The 20,802-nt window shown below is 32.3% G+C and overlaps 2 protein-coding genes across 4 annotated transcripts; one reads left to right on the forward strand and one right to left on the reverse strand.

Moving 5' to 3' along the window:
• Positions 1-291: 291 nt before the first annotated feature.
• LOC115989208 (25.3 kDa vesicle transport protein) lies at positions 292-5,875 on the forward strand. The gene is made up of 6 exons (XM_031112878.1): positions 292-482; positions 1,286-1,494; positions 2,037-2,197; positions 2,328-2,474; positions 3,557-3,633; positions 5,438-5,875. The coding sequence occupies exons 2-6, from the start codon at positions 1,307-1,309 to the stop codon at positions 5,519-5,521; spliced, it is 657 nt and encodes a 218-aa protein (XP_030968738.1). The 5' UTR covers positions 292-482; positions 1,286-1,306; the 3' UTR covers positions 5,522-5,875.
• A 785-nt stretch (positions 5,876-6,660) lies between these two features.
• LOC115989212 (3-oxoacyl-[acyl-carrier-protein] synthase II, chloroplastic-like) lies at positions 6,661-20,594 on the reverse strand. Of its 3 annotated transcripts, XM_031112880.1 has the most exons (14): positions 20,284-20,594; positions 19,744-20,148; positions 14,986-15,191; positions 14,706-14,909; positions 14,448-14,558; positions 14,247-14,342; positions 13,456-13,501; positions 13,302-13,381; positions 8,658-8,726; positions 8,443-8,527; positions 8,036-8,190; positions 7,873-7,962; positions 7,219-7,278; positions 6,661-7,009 (listed from the first exon to the last, which is right to left on the reverse strand). In XM_031112880.1, exons 2-14 carry the CDS (start codon positions 20,072-20,074, stop codon positions 6,887-6,889), a joined length of 1,656 nt encoding a protein of 551 aa, XP_030968740.1. In that variant the 5' UTR covers positions 20,075-20,148; positions 20,284-20,594; the 3' UTR covers positions 6,661-6,886. The 3 variants fall into 3 exon arrangements, with proteins under 3 accessions (XP_030968740.1, XP_030968741.1, XP_030968739.1); XM_031112881.1 differs by having other exon boundaries at positions 7,873-7,953; positions 19,744-20,594; XM_031112879.1 differs by having other exon boundaries at positions 19,744-20,594.
• Between the last annotated feature and the right edge of the window lie 208 nt (positions 20,595-20,802).

The following is a 20,802-nucleotide window of genomic DNA, read 5'->3' on the forward strand; positions in this document are numbered from 1 at the left end:
TAATCATTTACCATATTTTTTTTTGTTTCTTAAAAAAAAAACTCACCATATTAATAATTTGTAATTTTTTTTGCAAAATAGTTTGTATTTCCAAATTACTCTTTCAAGTTACACTCATTCATCCAACTTGTTAATTCAAAAACGTAAATAAATAAATTACATTAAAAAAACGTAAATAAAAAAGAAAAAGAAAAAGAAAAAGAAAAAGAAAAAAAGAGTTAGATGAGAATTAGATAGGGTACACTAGGACAATATATAATATCACGGCTGTGTAAGTTGTACCTTTTGAGAATAATAAAGTTATTTCCAAATTGGCATTCCAAGGTACAATACCTTAAAGCGCGCACTCTCTCTCTTTTTTTGGTCCTCCAAAACCAAACCCCTCTATTATAGCCATATTGTCTCGGTCAGATTCTGAGCATTGTCATCACCGTCCCTCAGATCCTTCACATCAAAAGCAAAGTCCAAATGATATAAACCAGGTATGTCCATTACATATATAAAAAAAATACACAGTGAACACTGTGTCTTTGTTATTTATTTTAGTTTGTTAATCTGAATTTCCAGATGGGAATGGCATTTTTCTTCAACAAATTGTTCATTTTGGTTTAATGGGTATTTTTAAAAATGAATAAAGATATGATTTTGGTGGCTCATATGGCTTGGTTTGGTGCCTTGTGATATAGATCATTGGAGATCTTGATTCAGATGGGGAATGCTTATCATTTTGTATTATCACAATTGAATTCATAGCATGTGATGAAGAAGAAGAATTGGGTCATTTTGGTGATCTCTTATGTGTTTTTAGTGAATATAAAAAATGGGTTTTTGTTGTTGTTCTTTGTGGTTTTTAACAAATGCCTCTCTAATGCCCAGCACAATGAAATATGTCAATATTGTAAGAACCAAATCATGGGTCTTTTTTTTTTAATGGGAGTTTGGTCATTTGGATTCTGAGAGTAACATTTGAAGAGGTGAGTTGTCAAGATGTGACCTTGCTTAATAACTCATTGTGATCCATCGGAGTTAAGAGGAACTATAGATGGTGTTACCATGACAGATGTGATTATGGACTCTGCACGTTAAGCTTAAATGGCAGTAGGTGTTCATGGATGATTGATGAGAGAGATATAGTAGCTTTTAGATTATGTGAATTTAGTTTATGGTACTAAGCAGAGTTATTTGTTGATGTGTATATCAGTTTCTTATTTGTGTAGGATTGTTGTCTTCATATTCTCCTGGGTCTGGGATAATGGCTAACATGTTTGAGTCATTTTTTGTATAGCTGAAAAGGTCTAAGCTGAAGATGGTGAAGCTAACTTTGATTGCCCGTGTAACTGATGGTCTTCCACTAGCAGAAGGACTGGATGACAGCCGAGATTTAAAAGATGCTGAATTCTACAAACAGCAAGTCAAGGCTTTGTTTAAAAACCTATCAAGAGGTCAGAATGAGGCTTCAAGGATGTCAATTGAAACTGGCCCTTATATTTTCCAGTATCCTTGTGAAATTTTTCACGTGTGTGTGTTTATATGTATTTTCCCAGTATTACTTATGAGAGATAGAAACTACAGTATTATTTCTAGTACAATCTGGAGTATGCAATCTCTTTATAGTTTAGAGAGTATTCAAATACAATGTGAAATCCAACTTGATTCAATCTAGCCAAAAATTTATTGCAATTAAATTTGTGGTTGGCTTCAAACACAATGTGAAGTTATGGAGATTTTATGAGACTTTTAGATGATTGTGGGATATTAAGTTCCTTGTAGGCGTTGTTGTCTAGTTAAAATTGTTCTATCATATTTAACAGATGCAAGATTTGATGGGGATAGCAGCTTCAGTTTAGAAATTATGCTGTCTTTTTCAACATGTCTTTATGCTGAAGTACCCTACTTTGCATAAAAGAGGCTCAGTTACAATTTGTTTCTTTTTACATAAGTTGGACATCTGATCTTCTTTTCTATATGCTTTGTTAAAATAATAATTGTGTCTGAATGTGGAACAATCTTAATGTTACCTTGACGTAAGTTCTTAGTTATATTATCGAAGGACGTGTTTGTTACTTGACAATGTGTGACCGTGCTTATCCTAAGAAACTTGCTTTTCAATACCTTGAAGACCTCAAGAATGAATTTGAGCGTGTTAATGGGGCTCAAATTGAAACTGCTGCCAGACCTTATGCCTTCATAAAATTTGGTATGTCTAGTTTTTTCTTCATGATTCTTTTGTGTACTTCCTATTCTTACAGCATTCTTGTTGGTGTTTCTTTTGATGAGTTTAATTTTCCTACTTTTTTTATTTTTTTTTTATTTTTTATGTTTAAAAGACACATTCATACAGAAAACCAAGAAACTGTATCAGGACACCCGTACCCAGCGGAATATTGCAAAGTTGAATGATGAACTCTATGAAGTCCACCAAATAATGACTCGCAATGTTCAGGAAGTTCTTGGCGTTGGTGAAAAGTTGGACCGTAAGATATTCCTTTTTATTTTCAGAAATACTTAAATGTAATTATGTTATTTTGTTCTGATGTTTGTTTGAAGCTATGCAATATAATCTATTTGCAAAAATTTTGAATAATGTATGAAATGCTTAAGATCTTGCATTATTGCATTCAATAAGAAATTTCTCTTTGGTCACCCTGGTGGGTTTATTTCACAGGTCTGCGTTGCTTTGTGTGCGCGCACACACATAGGGCACCCCAAAAAGAACATTCAATGTCTTAGGATACTTGTAGTTGTATGTGTGCGCTTGGAAATGCATGTATGTTGCTTTGTTGATAAGTGGTTGTGTTTAGTCTTGAAACAAGAGCTATTATAGATACATTCACCATGGTTGATATAATGCTAGAGTGCAATCGGTACCTATCCACTCGTAAAGGTACCTCCACTTTGCTGTACCAGAATCCACACACTGGCATGAGGAGTGTCAAGAACAAAGCGAGGCTTGCTTTAAAGTTCTGGCAAGATGGATTTTGTGGGTTTGCTAGCTATTATCAAAATTTTGTGTTTACTATTGTCTCTTAAGAAACAGTTATTGGCATATTTGCGCTTGGTTGAAACACTTGTTGAATCTGAAGTTATGTTTGTGACATCAAATTGTATGGTGTTAACACAAAATTATAGTTGCATAATTCTCTTGTAGGTCACAGCTCTGTGTGTGGAGGTCACATATTTGCGCTTGATTGAAACACTAGTTGAATGTGAAGTTATGTTTGTGACATCAAATTATATGGTGTTAACACAGAATTATAGTTTCATAACTCTCTTGTAGGTCACATCTCCACCCCCCCCCCCCCCCCCCTCCCCCCCCTTCTGCCCCTTTCTGTGTGTGAAGGTCACATATTTCTGTTTATCTAGATTTAGCTAAAAAGAAATCAGAAGAATTACTTTGTAACTTTATTTCTTAGACTAGTAATAAATCCAAAGCCTCCCCCCTTCCCCTTCTCTCTCTATCAGTCACGCTAATGGGGGCCTTTATTTTTTTCCTTTTTAAAGTATTTGTCTTGAATATTACAAGTAATATAATCTCTTTCATATTTCAATTTTGCAGAAGTCAGTGAAATGTCAAGTCGGTTAACATCAGAATCTCGTATATATGCTGATAAGGCACGAGACTTAAATCGACAGGTTAGTTTGATCAGATTAATGCACATCATAAACATGAGAATCATCCAACTAAACTCTTTGATCCTTATGAGCATCCTTGAATGTACTACTGAAACTGCAATCTGTTTGGTGCACAGATATGCTTGTGAAGCCATGTTTGTGTGAGTCATGAAACAGTTATCCAAAATTTAAACTTATTAATGTGATTTTTCCCTTTCCGGTACCTCAAAGCTTGTAATTTTGCGTCATCACTTTCTTAACAACTCTTTGTGCTGGTTTTAACTTTTAGCTACAGCTTGGGATACATGCATACATGTTAGCAGTTTTAATGGATATTTTACATGTGTGTGTATATATGTAAAGAACCCATGGCTGATAATGTTAATGGATATTTGTTAGCAGTGCTGGTAAAAGCGCGCTTTAAGTGCAAAGTGCAAACCACCAGGGCTCCAATGATTTTCCCCTCTGAGGCGAGACAAATTCAAAGAAGTGTGCTTTAGGCATGCTTTTTTGTGCTCTTTTTATTTATTTTTTATTTTTTTAATTTTTTAATTTTTATATTTTTCAATAAAATTTAAACCAAAACTGAATTGTTGTTATAGTTGGATCTTCTCATTATTGATATAAACCATTGTTTTGGCATATTTTTAGTGTAACTTTAGGCTCTATTTTAATTTTTTTCTTGGTTTTTTCTCCCCAAAAAGTAACTCACCCATCTTCTTTTTATTTTATTTATTGCCCTTTGAATATCTACTTGATACCAATTACCAAATCTGCTATGCCCATTCTTAGTTCATTCATGGAAAAAAAGTATGATATAATTTACTTGTGGTAATTGTTTAGTTACTTTAGTAGTTGATGTTGAACATAGCACTTAAGACTTATAGTCATTAAGTTATGAGGTTATTAGTCATAGGGAATTATGGCTATTCGAGATCCATGAAAGGCTATCGCATGGAAGTACTCATATCTAGCTTATCCAAAAAATAAAATTGACTTGACTTGCAATATTTGTGGTAAAATTGCAAAAGGAGGGCTTATATAAATGTTATATGAATAATATAAAATGTTTTATTTCAATTTATATGATTATTTGATCACTTGATTGTTGTATTGCCCATTAATAATTATTTTCGAATTTATTAAATTATTTTTTTAAAATGAGCACTCTCAATTAGGCATGCACTTGCGCTTTGCACCTAGGCTCTAGGAGACCAATGCGCTCAAGTGTGCCCTGCTTTTTACCAACACTGATTGTTAGAACTCCCACTAGATATGGGCAGTGCCTGGTATTGGGCTGTTATTTGTGCCTGCAGCTTGCCACTGGTTTGTGCAGTGTGCAATCCATTTCTTTCATAGATTCTGTTGATTATTTGTCATTTAGATTGTAATTCTTTTGAGGAATCCTATAGATATTGCTTGTGTGTGTTATATTTAATAAAATGTTACTTATACATAAAATAAATGACTTGTGCCTCCAGCTTATTGAGTTGTGATGTCTTATTTAGAATTGAATATAAATACAAGGTAATTGCAAGTCTTATGAGATGAGACCTACATGACACCTTTCCTGGTAAAGATTCATATTTACAGGCTTGTGCTATTGCTAGTGCTATGAGCTTGGCACGAGTAATTTCCATTTGAGTAGGCTTGCCAGTTATCTTTATAACAAAAAATTTCTTTATTGTATTTATGTGTGTTATTTTGACAAGATGCATGACATTTACTTTTCTAGATTGAATTGTTTCTCTTATGTGTCTGCATTTTGTTTCTCATGTATCTGTAATTTGAAAATTACTTATCTGCTTATACATCTCAATTTTAGGCGTTGATTCGGAAGTGGGCTCCCGTTGCCATTGTATTTGGAGTGGTCTTTCTCCTCTTCTGGGTTAAAACAAAGATCTGGTGATCATTCTGAAAACAGGTTGCGCATTTCCTCTGCACTTCTTGTGGCAAAATAGTCTTAGACTCCAGTTTCATGCCAATCCCCATATATACTTAAAATTGTGTTTCAAGACGAATTCTAGTTCTTTTTTGGCTTAGGTTAAGGAAACTAGTCCAATAGGTACCTATGGAGATAGATCTGCTTGTAAGATTGTGGAAGAGAGACCTGTTACCTTTAAGACCAGATAAGGAGCCAAATTTATTGTTTGAAAATATGAGAAATCTTGATATATGTTTGTTACTTCTACTTTTGAATATTTTCTTTTGATTACTTACATTGAAATACTCAGAGTAAGATCATGTTAACCTTTCTAACTCATGTTTCTTTGATTTTGACTTCAATTCTTGCTGAATGATTTGTATTTCATATGTAGGGACCCAATGTTAGTACTCTTTATAACAAACATACCAATTCACAGGTGTTATAAAAGTTGATGAGTGAATGTCGTGATTAAATTTTATACTCCTTTGTTAGAGTTGGTTCTACCAACCATCCACATGGTATTTATTCATTGGCTCGTAATATGGATGATTTGATATGCATTTCACGATTGATACTTTTTTGACCTCAAGACGCAGTGTGTAATTACATGACATTAGTTTATGCCAGAAAGATCATAAGTACACAAAAAAAGGAGGGGTGGAAAAATGAGGAATTGAGCAATAATTATCTTACCTATATATGGATCTCACACCTGTGTGGGATTCACACCTTGTAAGAGATGCATATGTTGAATGCATAAGGTAGAGGGTTGAGAGGGGTGCTCATTAGATTGCTCTACGTCTGGCAATAATTGCATAGATCAAAAGAGTGTATTGCTTGTATTTCCTTCTTGTTGGTGCAGGTAAGTATCTAGTGCACCCATTTCATACAATGGGTGCCTCACAGCAGGAGGGTTTATGGGTGCTTGAGACATGGGTGAACTAGTTAAAAATTATGAGGGTGATCGTTCACACTAGCTTTTGATTTAGTTGTCCAAATCATATTTGTTGCGTGATTATCATTTGTACAATCATATAACTTGAAGCATTTGAAGCACTGCAAAATGTCTCTTTTCCCCGTCGAGAGAAACTGGACTTGAATACCCCACCCCCCACTTGTATGAAAAATCTATTAGAAACGCTATCATTAATTAATCAATAACTCAGTAATCAATGCAATCAAAGTAGTTGCATCTCCATTAGATAGTCATCCAATAAGCTCACTAGGTTTGATTAGCATTTGTACAATCATAGAATGGATTTCCCACCAAATTCAAAAATATCAATACAAGCTGTAGCAACTCTAACTTTGTTCAACCCTCTAATAATTTCAGGTTGAGTTGACACATCAGATGCACTTGTAAGGTGCAAACAAGATGGATGAATTGTGTCCTCCAAAGCCAAATGAGTTAGATAGTGCTACCTTTATGTCCAAAGGTTCCTTCTTGATGCCGACAAGCACATTCATGTCCTTATTCAAATTCAAATAGCACAAAACCAAGTTAACACAAATTCAAGCTTCTAAAAGCATGGACCTTCCTACTTCCTAGTATATCCTTTCAAGCCCCATGTAAACTTAAATGGTGTTGGTGGATTGATAAAATGCTTAGAAATCCATTTTTAAAAAGATAGACTATTTGCTGATTAGATTTGATAGGAAACCATATTATAGAAGCATACCATGCCTTCATCAGGATTTTCAAGATTGATGTTTGGATGTACCCATCCTGTCTGTATTGCCTGCATTTGAGAATTAAATCTCACTTTAGGGACAATAGTGATGTATAGAAAGGAAACCCATCAAATTATGTATAGGGGCATCAATGCCTATCAAGGAGGAATTTTTTTGGGAAATTACGTTTTAAACCCTATAATTTAGGGGTGCAAGAAAGTGAACCCTAAAATTTCAAAAAGTGACATTTTTTTTTTGGGTATAGAAACAAAGTGATAGATTAAACTCTCAACCAATATTAAACCCCCAATACAATATCAGTCCACTTAAATGGGCAGAAGTTTAATTAATTATTTTTTGAAACCCTATGGTTTAGTTTGCTACTTTTGAAACTACATAGTTTAATTTGTTTTTTTGTTAACCATAACGTTTAGTATACTTTAGAAACTATGGGGTTTAATTTGTTACACCCCTAAACTACAAGTTTTTTATTTTTTATTTTTATATTTTTAATACTCCCTAAACTGCAAAATAGTGAGATCAATACTCATCAATAACCTGAGCAAAAAAAAAAAAAAAGGGAAGAAACTTGGAACTTCCTCTTGGCCTCTATCTTTTCAAATCTCATATGAGGGTTTTTCAGCAATGTGAGAAACTATTACCTTAACTGTTGCAACAGCTTCCACAGCACCTGAGGCACCTAGTAGGTGACCCGTCATAGATTTTGTAGAGTTCACTCTTAGCTGCAAAAACTAGAACTCAAACTAAGTAATGTCATATTGTAAATTTGATAATAAGAAGTAAAGAAATATGCCTTCATTATACCTCTGGATTCTTGCCAAAACAATGGATAAGGGCCCGGTATTCTTTCAGATCAGCTCTTGGTGTTGAACTACCATATGCGTTTACATAGTTTACATCTTCTTTAGCTACCCCAGATTGGGCTAAGGCCTTCTCTATGCAAAGAACAAGGCCACTACCTGATTTTGGGAAAAAGTAAGTTTAGAACTTTATCTGGATCAAATGCACTCTGCAAATATAAGGTACCAAAATACATATTGCTTGCTGTGTCTCATAGAAGAATAGCTGTTTTTAATTTTAATGGACAGCTTATTTGACAGCAAAAAACTACAGGAGAGGGGAAAATATATAGAAACAGTCGAAAGGAAAAGATGAGGCTAATACACAAGTACCAGCATTATCAAAGTAATCCGAATGACTTGACTACCTACCATCAGGATGATGCTCAGTCAAGTGATAGGCATCACAAGTGTAGCTTCCACCTAGAAACTCTGCATATATTTTTGCACCTCTTCTCTGTCATATTTATAAGAAATAAGAACAAATAACCCAAAAAAAAGGAAAACAAAAGGGTTTAAGCTAAAACTAAACATATAAATATCAAGAGCATTTAGGGAAAATAGAGAAATTAATTTTACAGATATACCTTAGCATGTTCTAGGTCTTCTAAGAGCAATACCCCAGCACCATCTCCAATAACAAACCCATCCCTATTCTGCTCATATGAAAAATTGTATCTCAAGTCATGACTTACAAGTATGTGTCACAGAATAGTTCAAACCAATTCAGCAATTAGATGGGGTATTTTCTTATTAAAAAAAAAAAAAAAATCAAACTTTTGGTCTTCCCTTTCTCTAAAGAAGAGGTTGAGAAAATATTGGACTTATATTTTTCCAAGGAAAGCTAGTTGATGAACATTGTGATATTATATAACTATTATATTCTTACATGAAGCGTAGCATTTATTAATAAATGCTCTGTTATGACTTTTAATGGGTTGAGATGTGGTTGTTCGCCTTCTTTAAAAATGTCAATTTTTGGTTCTTGTCATTTGAATTTGTGTAAGCAGAGAAAGTTTTCTTTATGGTTATGTGATTCATTGGGTTTGTTGGGTTTGATAATCTAGTTGTTTTCTTTTGAGATAAAAGATAGAACTACATTGAATGTAGGGAAGTATAATCGAAAGTACAAGACCTGGTCAGGGAACACATTCCACTAGAGAGACACGAGAACTTTGGCTTTGGGATGTTGCTGGATTTTGGCTTTGGCTTTGGCTTTGGTTTTTGTTGTATATGGTGGTGCAATGGTGGTGGTGTCATGCCGTGGTGGTTGTTGAGTGGCTGTGCTGCGGTGGTGGCTGGTTGTGGTGCTTGTGATTTGTGTAAATTAAAATTAACTGAGAGATGAGAGAGATAAAAAAATATTTAAATGAAGTATAAGACAGAATATTAAGTTTGATAGGTGTATAAAAAATATGAATAGCTAAATTAAAAAAAAAGTTAAGTTTTTGGGATTAATTTAGCTAAAATTTTGAGGAGATTGATGTAAATGCTCTTACTTTCTCATTTTTGAATATTTTTCTCTTTATTAGTTTTTCACCTTACAATTATACTTCTTCTTTACTTTTGGTAGATTTTTAATTTTTTATTGCATCTCTACTTTGGGTTGATGAATTTTTGTGTTGAACTGTGCTTTGGGTTAATGCAATTTGGTTGTGTTTTAATTTTGCTATCTTTTTTTTTTTTTTTCTTTTCTTTAATTGATAAATGTTATACTATGACATTATATATTATATAATGATATAATATTATCTATTACGTAGCATAACTTAGATAATTTGGTATTTATAACAATACATTTTCTTTTGAGTACTCTTCAATTCATCTTCTTTTATATAAACTATATGATGTCTCATGCGATGTGCAAACTATTTTACAATTTTATTTGAAATAATTTTTTATGTATATTAAAACCTACATATAATACTTATTTTGTTGTATAATATTTATATTTACTCACAATATTGTTGAATACTTTGAATCTTGATTTCTTAATTTATATTTTATTAAAAAAATTGTATAACACTATTAGACTATAACATATTATAATATTTATTGTAAAAAGTAGATTTTATTTATTAAACTGATTAAATGATTTTGAAATCTGTAAATAAGAAATTAAAGCATAAAATACTTTTATATCCTAAAATTACATAAATTTAAGCAACTTCTCATACACTTCCTCAACCACTCTATTTTCACAACCAAATATGGGGACCTCAATTGCAAACTCCCAATTCATTTTCTCAATGAAATTAAGGAAATCATTTGTAAGTATCAATATAAAGAGAACATGATTAAAGAAAGAGAAATTGGTTAAAAACACATCAATTTATCAATTTTTTTTTTTTTTTAGTTGGGCTTTCGTATCCTTTAAAAAAAAAGTGGAAAATACTTTGAAATCATAATTGATTTTTATTTTTATTATTATGGCTCATACCAAACAAAATAGCAGTAAAAAAAACCTATTGTGGGTGCTCGAGGACCAAGGACGGGACTAATGAGTCGCAGTACTGATATGGGGGTATCACATGCTTGATGAGGAAATTCACCCGAGGAGAGGAGGGGATGAGATGAAGGACTTTGAGGTGATCCAGGTGGGAAATGTGGTCTGCAAAGAGAGAATCAGTGAGAGTAGGGGAAGTTTCCAGTTGGGAGTAGCTTGTTGCCTCCGCATTAAATGGTGGGCAATAGCTTTATCAGCTGCACTGATGAGGAAGTAACCTGAATAATGTAATTCACAGCTAAGTAAACTCCATATGATATGAGGGTATCACATACCCGATGAGGAAATTCACCCGAGAAGAGGAGGGGATGAGACGAAGGATTTTGAGGTGATCCAGGTGGGAAGAATGGTCTGAAAAGAGAGAATTAGTGAGAGTAGGGGAAGTTTCTAGTTAGGAGTAGCCTATTGCCTCCACATTAAATGGTGGACAACAGCTTTATCAATTGCATTGATAAGGAAGTGACCTGAACAGTGTAATTTACAGCTAAGCAAACTCCATCTACCACCTTCTTCAGATGTTTAAAGGGACAAGTGTCACGAGGAGAAATTTGGAGGTAAAGATGGATGGTCAGAATGCGAAGGAAGGGGAAGTATAGAAGAAAAAGATGGTTTTCAGAGAAGAGGGATCCAGACACAAGCATCAAAAAAGAAAAAAGAAACAAGAAGAATATTGAGAGAAGAGAGTGAACAGTGTAACTTTCTGTATAACATTGGCCTCCTCGGGTAGGCTTGTAAGGAGACATTTGCTCATCTATTCTATAACATCAGCCCTTTCTTCCTTATTTTTATCCTCGGGTAGAGCCTTCTCTTGTTGTTTGTTTCTCTCTCTTACAAATTTTATTGATTTGGGCCAAAATTGAACTGTACAACTCATTGTTCTAAGTGGGCTTAGGCTGCTAGATCTGTTGGTCCTTACACCTACAAATAATGAGTTCTAACACAAAATATAAATATAAAAAAAAATACTAATTTCATAAATAATCAATTAAAATGTTTCTTTTTCTTTTTCTTTAGTTCTAAAAGAAAAACTCATTTATGACTTTCCCAAATCAAAATCTCAAACACCCAAAAACTCAAAGTGAATCACAACCTTTACAAAATCCACAACGTTCGACTTCAACATCAAAACCGTAAGCTACCATTACCGAATAAACAACGCAAGCTTGCTTCCTTGGTCATAGCCTACTCATCAGGTTAGGATCAAATGGTACCACAATACTGGAGTTATGTAGGTGTTGTTGAAAGGTTGAAGGTAAATGACATCGTTTTTTGTTAGAGTGTATTCAAAATTGGATGTCATGAAGGATTGTGAGCATGTGTATATAAAGAAGTGAAAAGGGTGAATAAAAATGCGAATAGTTTTTTGTGTGAGAGAGAGAGGAAAAGTCTGAAACATTGAATCAAATAAAACAAATAGTAGTCTTAAAACATTAAAAAAAAAATGTAACAAAAATTAGTCTTGAAACATTGAATCAAAGGAAATAAGGGGCCCCTATACTCCCTATTTTTAAATTTTTTTCTTATCTCTAATGTGGCTTGAGAGTATTTCAATTCCTTTCATAAAGTGCTTCACATGGCAAAGTTTCATGCTCTCCATATGAGGTCTCTACTTATATATATATATATATATATATTGATTTACTATTTCTCTCACATTGCCACCCAAAAAAAAAATGTGATTATTCCCTCCCTGTCTCTCGATTTTTATTCTTTATTTTGTGTGTGTGTGTGTGTGTTTTTTTTTTTTGGTGGTGTTTTTTGTATCTCTACTTTAGGTTAATACATTTTGGTGGTGTGTTTTTTGAGTTCCCCATCACATGCACTCGCTCCTTCTCTTATAATTTTGATTTAAGCTAATTCTTAGATATTTTGGAAGTTAAAATTTGAGTTTATATCAAAAATTCAAAATATAATTTGCATGACTATGTATTTGAATGTGTCTATCAATTATTTGAGTAATATTAATTGTACATTTGTAATGAGGTTTGATTATCATATAATCTTTTGAAGAAAATGAGAAATTTGAATAGTTAATTTGAAACATAAAAAAGTTTAGTTGTATAAAAAAAATAAAAAGGAAAACATAATACACTATAACAAAAGTTTGAATAACATAAAGTACTTTTAAAAAGAATATATCAATGAAACAAACTCAAGTTCCTCCAAAACAAAACAAAACAAAACACCCAAAATAATAAAATGGTATATTTGTAAAAATAGAGAAATGGAAAATACTTTTAGAAATAGTTCAATTTTTAAGTTTGGGAAATCAACTGTTTGCTTTTTTTAGTGGTTCTCTGTTGGACTGGTTACTAGTTTGGGGACTCACATCTAATGATGTCCTCCCTTTGTTCATTAGTTAGCTTCTCTCTTGTAATTAATTCATTTTTTCCTTTTTGTATCATGTCTTCTTTAAGCTCTTTTTGCATAAAGTAACTTTTTCAATCATAATTTTCTTATTTATCAAAAATAAAAAGTTCAATTTTTAAGGAAACCAAATTATCTTCAATAAATTTTAGAGAATAAATTATATATTATACTATATTTCAAAATAATAATATATTCCCATGTATCACGACCACTAATTATATAAAATACCTTCCTATTTTAAGATAAATATAGCAATCTGTCTAATTCACATTTGGAACCAGAGGTCAGGAAACTGATTTTGTAATATGAAAAGCAGAATTGTAACCATAAAGAAGATAGAAGTTGGATGCAATACAATATCCCAGGGGCGTGAAGCTTTGGTAGGTTCACCATTCCTTTTTGAAAGAGCTCCGCATGCCACAAAACCTCCCAAGCCTGAGGTATCAATTCACAATGTATAGAACATAATATTCAAATCAAATCCAGAATGAGAAAGGCATGTGTCATACCTATTGGAAGAATTGCTGCATCAGATCCACCACAAAGCATAACGTCCTGGAAATTTTCACTAATCAGATAACAGAATTTGGCCTAATTTCATTTTAGAATAAGATAAAGTTATTCAAAAGAATGAAGAAAAATAATCAGGACCGCCATTAATACTAAACTTTCTCATCAAAATAGTGTTTGTTGATGAGGGTTATTTGTGGAAACACTCCGTTTATTTTGAAGAAAAAGTTTTACATGTAAAATATTGTTTGGTATGATTTGTCAAAATTTTCAAGCAAATCACCAAGATTGGTGGCTAAGCCATTGCAGCCGGATGTCCGGTGATTAGACCATAGGTGACCATAGCTGAAGTGGTGTCTCCGGCCACCGAATAGACATCACTAGTCGCAGAAGTGGTAGCTTCGGCCACCATACATCTGACATTGGTCATTGGAGTGACGGCTCCTATTACTGGACTGCTGATACCAACTGTCCAGCCCATCAGACCAATGAATTAGCCACCAGATGGGGAGAGGGGAAGTCACTGTGTGTGTTTGTAAAATATTTTACCAAATTTTTAAAGGAAAAATATTTTACAATTTTTTATAAGAAATTTTATAGTTAACGGAAATTATTTTACAAATTTGATCACATTTTACATTCAAGCAATTAAACACTTGAAAATGAGAAAGCATTTTCCAATAAATATTTAAGAGTAAAATTCATCTGTTTTATTCTCTCAAACAAGCTCCCAAAACAATGTAAGATCCTATTACAAATTCCATTTAATGAGACTAAAGCATGCACATACACTTTCACCGGTGATAATATGGTGTGCTGCACTCAGTATACAAAAGTTACTTGTTGCACAGGCTGAAGAAATTGAGTAGTTTGGGCCCATCCATCCCTGCAATTTGCTAACTTAGAAACAGCTAGAAGGTTGTAGCAGCAACATATGATGTTGACTTGTCCCAAATCCTTAAATTTCTACAAACATTGGCATCAAACTTACTAAATCCATCGCTAGTAAAGCAGAACCAATATTGGTTGTCGCAAAAGGTATACCGAAAGGATTTATTTTCTTGTACGAAACCCTCAATGCTTCTATACCATCCTGAAAAGTCTGATTAAAATTTCTCTTATAAATACATGTAGTAGAAGAAATAACTGATAAAAAATAATTATGGGTTTAAAATAAATTTGAAATCTTAAAGCAACTACTAAGACTACAGTCAATTTTGTGTCACAAATAATCTGAGCTTATGCTTACCCTCATTCCTCCTAGTGCAGAGCCAACAATAACCCCACATCTACGTTTGTCTAATTTTCCAAGGACCTCTTCTGTAATCCCAGCATCTGCCAATGCTTTCTTGCCAGCAGTAAGCAAGTAAAGTGTGAATTTGTCTGCCCTCTTGGAAAGCTTGGGTGAGACCCATCCATCTGTTGAGAAAGACTTGATTTCACCAGCAATTTTCTGTTAGAAAGATAACTGGAGTCAACATCTAGAGGCAACCATTTACTACCATGAAACTGAGCCAACGAAGATCTACCGTTGGAAACTGAGCACAGTCAAAAGCCTCTATCTCACTTATGCCACTAACACCTTCAAGGAGATTATTGTAGAAGACATCTACTTCATCACCAATTGGGGTTACCACACCCACCCCTGTCACGACAACCCGCCGCTGCTTTGTAAGCTGTTTCTTCTCTGTTGTAACCCCATCTGCAGGTCTCACAGCCACAGTATCGCCTGAAACTGTTAAAGAAAATTATCTAATCTTTGAGGTTTGATAATTGGGTTTAGACCAGTCAAAAACAGGCTGAGTTTGATTATTAGATCTATTAGAAAGCTTAGACTAATTCAACAATCTTCAATATCAGGTACAACAAAATATAAATATAACAAAAGGTATGATCGCTTAAGAAAACCAATGAAACAAATTAGTTTCGCAGTAAAAAAATCCTAGCAACCTGACCTTATCAATCCCAATCAAATAATAAAAGTATACACGTTGAATAACTCAATTCGTAGTAAACTTAACTAAAGATAGAAGATACGAGAGAATTCTAGATATAGAAACCCTAGATACAAAATAGGAAGCACTTTTCTATCTTGTTTATTTCAACCTATATGGTCTCTTTTATAATGTATGATAAGTGGCACGAAACCCTAGTAGCTTAGATGTGGGCTGAGCTTTAAAATTTACAAACAGATCAAGAATTCCAAATTCGCACTCTAAATTGCAGAACTTTGTAGCAATATTGCAGAACTTTGCATTTTTTTAGATACAAAGCATCACATTTGAGTATCTACACAACCAAAACAATAAACCCATAAATGTTAGCTTTCCTTATCCCTCCAATGTTAATGCCAGACACTGGAAGGTAGAAATTTAAAAACTTACCAAGAATTCTAGAGGCACATCTCCACACATACACAAACTAGTGCCCACAAACACAAGTAGGGTAAAGTGAAGACAAAGAATAAACTCAAGACCTTGTACTTTGATATCATGTTAAATTAACAGTTGTGTAAGCTGTTAGCAAATAGTAAATTTAATCATTTAACCATAATTCTATCAAAAGCATTATATCACTTTTGATTAACATGGGTAGACATGGCAAAATTCGTAGACCCGACTTGAACCCTAAGGAAAATACCCAACCTGAGTTCCATTTTTTTTTTTACTTAAAGTAAAAACGGGTTGACTTGTAACCTGACATTTTTTTTGCAGATCAACCCAACTCGACCAAGCTAACCCTTGACAAGACCTATTTTTAAAAAAATCTTTTTTTTGGTAAGAAGAATAAATAAATTAAGACAAGGTTGGTTTATTTGTTTGTTATTGACTTTTCAATGCACAACTCAAACTCTATTAACAAATATAATGCACTAATTATTATTATTATTATTATTATTATTATTATTATTGTATTTTTTATAAAAAATTCTTCAATTTAAAAAAAACATTTTTTGGATAATGCCATTCAAATATATATATATATAAATCAATTGAGACTTTTATCTAATTGAATACAAATGAATTGAAAGATGAATAATTGACACATTTTTCTTGCTTGAATAATGCGATAAGTAATGATTTTAAGATATCAAATGATAAAGTGCATGCCAAGATAATTTGGTTGCAACAGAGTTAAAAACATATATTTGAAATTATAGGCATGTATGAGAATAATTCATAAGTGTGAAAATAAGAGTGAAGTTAAAGAATATCAATAAAATTAGTATAAATTATGGATATTTAGACCTATTTTTTAATAGTTCATAGCCAAAATAAATGGATTTTCATAATAAAAAGTGATATTTCATGGATTGGAGTGTGTGTTGTTTAACAATGACATGATATTCATAAAATATTCCATGTATAAGTAACTAAACAATCAAACTTTGATGTATATTCCTAAATTGAAACATAGTGTCAACCACAATGCATCTAAAATTATACACAAATATTAGATTATTTTTCAAGATATTAAATTATAATTGTAAATTTCATATATATTTTTATTCTTTATCAAATTAGCTATTCTATAGGGCCGGTATTTGTAATTTTGTTTTATATTTTGGAATGTTGATATTGTGTAAAAGTAAAACTTGTGTGTTTGTCTTAATTAGATTTCAAATGGTAGACTAGACTATTTTGTGTTTGTGATATTTTGTTTTGTTTAGCAATATTGGGATTTGTATAATTTTATGATTATTAAACAAGCTTCAATTTGTTGAGTTGAACTCCTTCTTGATATGAGTGATGAATTCAAAATAATACATTTTATATCAAATAATTAGTTGCATGACTTAACAACTAACTAGGGGCAGAGGGAGGGGGTCTATGGGGGCATGAACCCCTTGAATTTAAAAAAATCCTCCATCCCTCTTGTTTTTTTGGTAAAAAAAATATTTTTAGACATAAATTTCAATAATGGTCCCCCTTAGATTACTACTAAAAGAGAAATGCTATATTCATAACATTTTCATAACACTTTCACAACAAATCTTAAGTGGCAGATTGTTATTGGTTGTTATGGATGGGTAAAAAAGTAATTTAAGTTATGGATTTAAATTAGAACTAATAAAAACTTACCATTTATGATTTGTTGTGAAAGTGTTGTAAAAATGTTATGGATGTATCACTTCTCTTACTAAAAAATGTGCATTTATACAATTGACTAATGTATTTTTTATTCCCTAAACTTACTCTTATATGTCATATAAATCACATTAAATTAGAGTATTTAATGTATACCATATATAATTTAATTATATATATATATATATATTTTTTTTTTTATTAAATTGACTTGTATATTTTTAGACAAGTCAAGACTTACTTTTTTGTTTTTGATTTGTTTTGATTTTTTTTTTTTGTTTTTTTGTTTTGCAAAGATGCAAACGATTATTTGATAAAAATATTTTTGTTTATATAAGAAAATATCATTTTTTAAATCAAAATTACTAAATTTTCATGTATAAGAAATAAATAAATAAGTATATATATATATATATATATAACTTGGTCCTCCTAAAAAAAATTTGAGTAATGCCACTGCTACAATCTATTTTTTTGCAACATTTTTACAAATTGTTGATATGATTAACTTTTTACTGATTTTCATCTAAGCTTACTATTAACATCACTTTTAAATTTACCAATAATTACATTAATAATTTGTAAAAAAATTTGTATCTCTAAAACTTGGTCCCCCTAAAAAAATTTGAATAATTCTACATCACAAATTATTTTACAACATTTTTACAAATTGTTGATGTGGCTAACTTCTTACTGATTTTCACCATTAATATCACTTTTTCATTTACCAATAATTACTCATCACATCAACAACTTGTAAAAATTTTGGTTAAAATGTTTGTATCTCTAACATTATTAAAAAATTTATAGCTCTGCTACTGCCACTCAGGGACGAAGGGAGACTTGGACTAGGGGGGGGGGGGGCAATGACCCTCCCTAATTTTTTATTTTAATTAATATATACACAGTCACCAATTTTAGCAATTTTGTTCTATAAAATCACACTTTTCCCCCCTTAATATTATCATTAATTCATTTAGGAGTACTACTCTAGCCAAAAAAAATTTCTATAACATTTTTACAAACTGTTATTGTAGTAAACTTTTATTGGTTTGCATCTGACCTCATTACTTACATCGCATTTTTACTTACTAATAACCACTCACCATATTAATAATTTGTAAAAAAAAGTTAGTAATTTTAGCATTTTCCTCCTTTTAAAGGCCAGATCTAAAATCTAAATCAAAATAAACAAGCCCAAAAAAATTATTCAACAACAGAAATTACCAATAGTAAAGCTAAAAAAAATTAAACTCAATCAACCAATTTTATTTAAAACAAACAACTTGATCCTTTAAAAAATTTTAAATAAAATAATTTTGTCCATACCTAGATACACACATAAAAAAAAACACAAAAAAACTCATTAGCTTTTAAGCAACTGACCCAGAAGCTAGAGCCACCTCACGCAACTAACAAAAAAACTGCCCCCCTAACTTCAAGTTCTTGCTCCGTCCCTGCTGCCACTACAACTAACTAATATATATATTTATACTATTTATAAGAGGATTCTCTTTTTTAGACTGTACTTTTATGTGGTTCAGAAATACCCTTAAAAATTAGGTTTAATAGGGAAAAATTTTGAGGACAATCCGGTAAAAATATATCTTCAACTTCACTTAAAATACTTACAAAATATGGCACTCTATTACTAATCCATGTCTTAAAAAAAAAAAACTTAATTTTTTTTAAAAAAAGAAAAATTATAACATTAGATCCCAAAAAAAAAAAAAAAAAAAAAACTCATCACACACTTAAAAAAAGAAAAGAAAAGAAAAGAAAAGGAAACACTGGGGAAAAAAAAAAAAACTTTTATCATACGGGCAAAACAAGTGTGATGTGTATATATATATATATAGGGTCCGGTTAATGTGTGTCCTTAAAGCACACATTAAACTATTCATTTTTGGAAACATTTTTTTAAAAATTGAAAAATAGTTTTAATTTTTGAGAAATTTTTTTCAAAAATGATTAGTTATTGTGTGTTCTTAAGCCATGAGAAAAATCCATATATAAATATATATATATATATATATATATATATATGTATGAAGTTCCTATGAAAAATTATGGGTCCACGTGACCTAACCTGCCCCCGATTAACCGGACCATTTTTAACTTGCCTAAAATGACATGACTTTTGACTACAACCAAACCTGAACCTCCGTTTTGCCACGTCTAAGGTACACGTTCAATTACCAGAGATTGCAGCAGGACGATTTATGCTCCTTTGCTTTCTAGTCCAGGCCGTCTGAGACCCTACAAGTGCAAACAGCCCTTCTGAATGGTTATACTCCTTGCACTTCTCGAATGCGAGACAAGAACTTTGAATTCCAGAACCGTTTGTAAGCAAATTACTCACAAAATCAGCATCACCACCACCACGACTAATGCATTTTGAAACAAACTTCCTTCTCTTTGTCCATGGACTCAGTCTCTTTGGATCAGTGTGGTGTTTCTCATAAGAAACGGACATGCAGGCAGACACAAGCCATGTACAGAGAGGAGGGGCTGCAGCAGAAGTCGCCATTGGAGGTAACAAGAATTCACACTAATTCTCACAAACAAAAAGAAGCAAGAAGACGCTGATGAAGACTGAGAATCCTGAAAGTTTAGTAAGAAACTACAATCTAAGAGACCAAAATAGAATACACCCAGATAAAGATTTCAGCAAGTGATGGGATGGAAGAAGAGCAACAATGCTACAAAGAAGCTAACTTTGAAACAACCATGTAATACCCAATTGAGTAAGTCCAAAACCCAGATGGGAAACTTGAAAACTTTGACAAATTCAGCAAGAAATGGAATGGAAGCAGGCAAGAACAGTCATTTCTATTGATTAGTAGAGGTGGGTTTTTGTCATTATCTGGAGGAGAAGAGAAATGCACAGTAGATAGAGGCTATGAATATATCATTTGAGCGATATACAAAGAAGCTGAAGACGGAAAGTGAGACAATTTGACAGATGACAACGCTTTAAATGTACTTTGCGGGGAAAACAGAGTCGAAAGAGACGTAACAGAGTTCTGTGTGAGGCAGAGTGCCCTGGATGGCAGAGAGTGTCAATTATTATTAGTAGATGAGAAGGTATACCCTTTAAGAGTATATAAGCCCTCTCTCACAGTTGAGTGGGATGTCGGCTTAGAGACTTTCTCACAATTGAGTGGGACCTACCAACAACTCATATATCCATAATATATTGTTCCAGAATGAAGAGTGTCGATGACAATTTTTTTTTTTTTTTTTGGGCTGAATGAA

Source organism: Quercus lobata, chromosome 5, assembly GCF_001633185.2.
Source record: "Quercus lobata isolate SW786 chromosome 5, ValleyOak3.0 Primary Assembly, whole genome shotgun sequence".
In the NCBI taxonomy this organism is placed as follows: domain Eukaryota; kingdom Viridiplantae; phylum Streptophyta; class Magnoliopsida; order Fagales; family Fagaceae; genus Quercus; species Quercus lobata.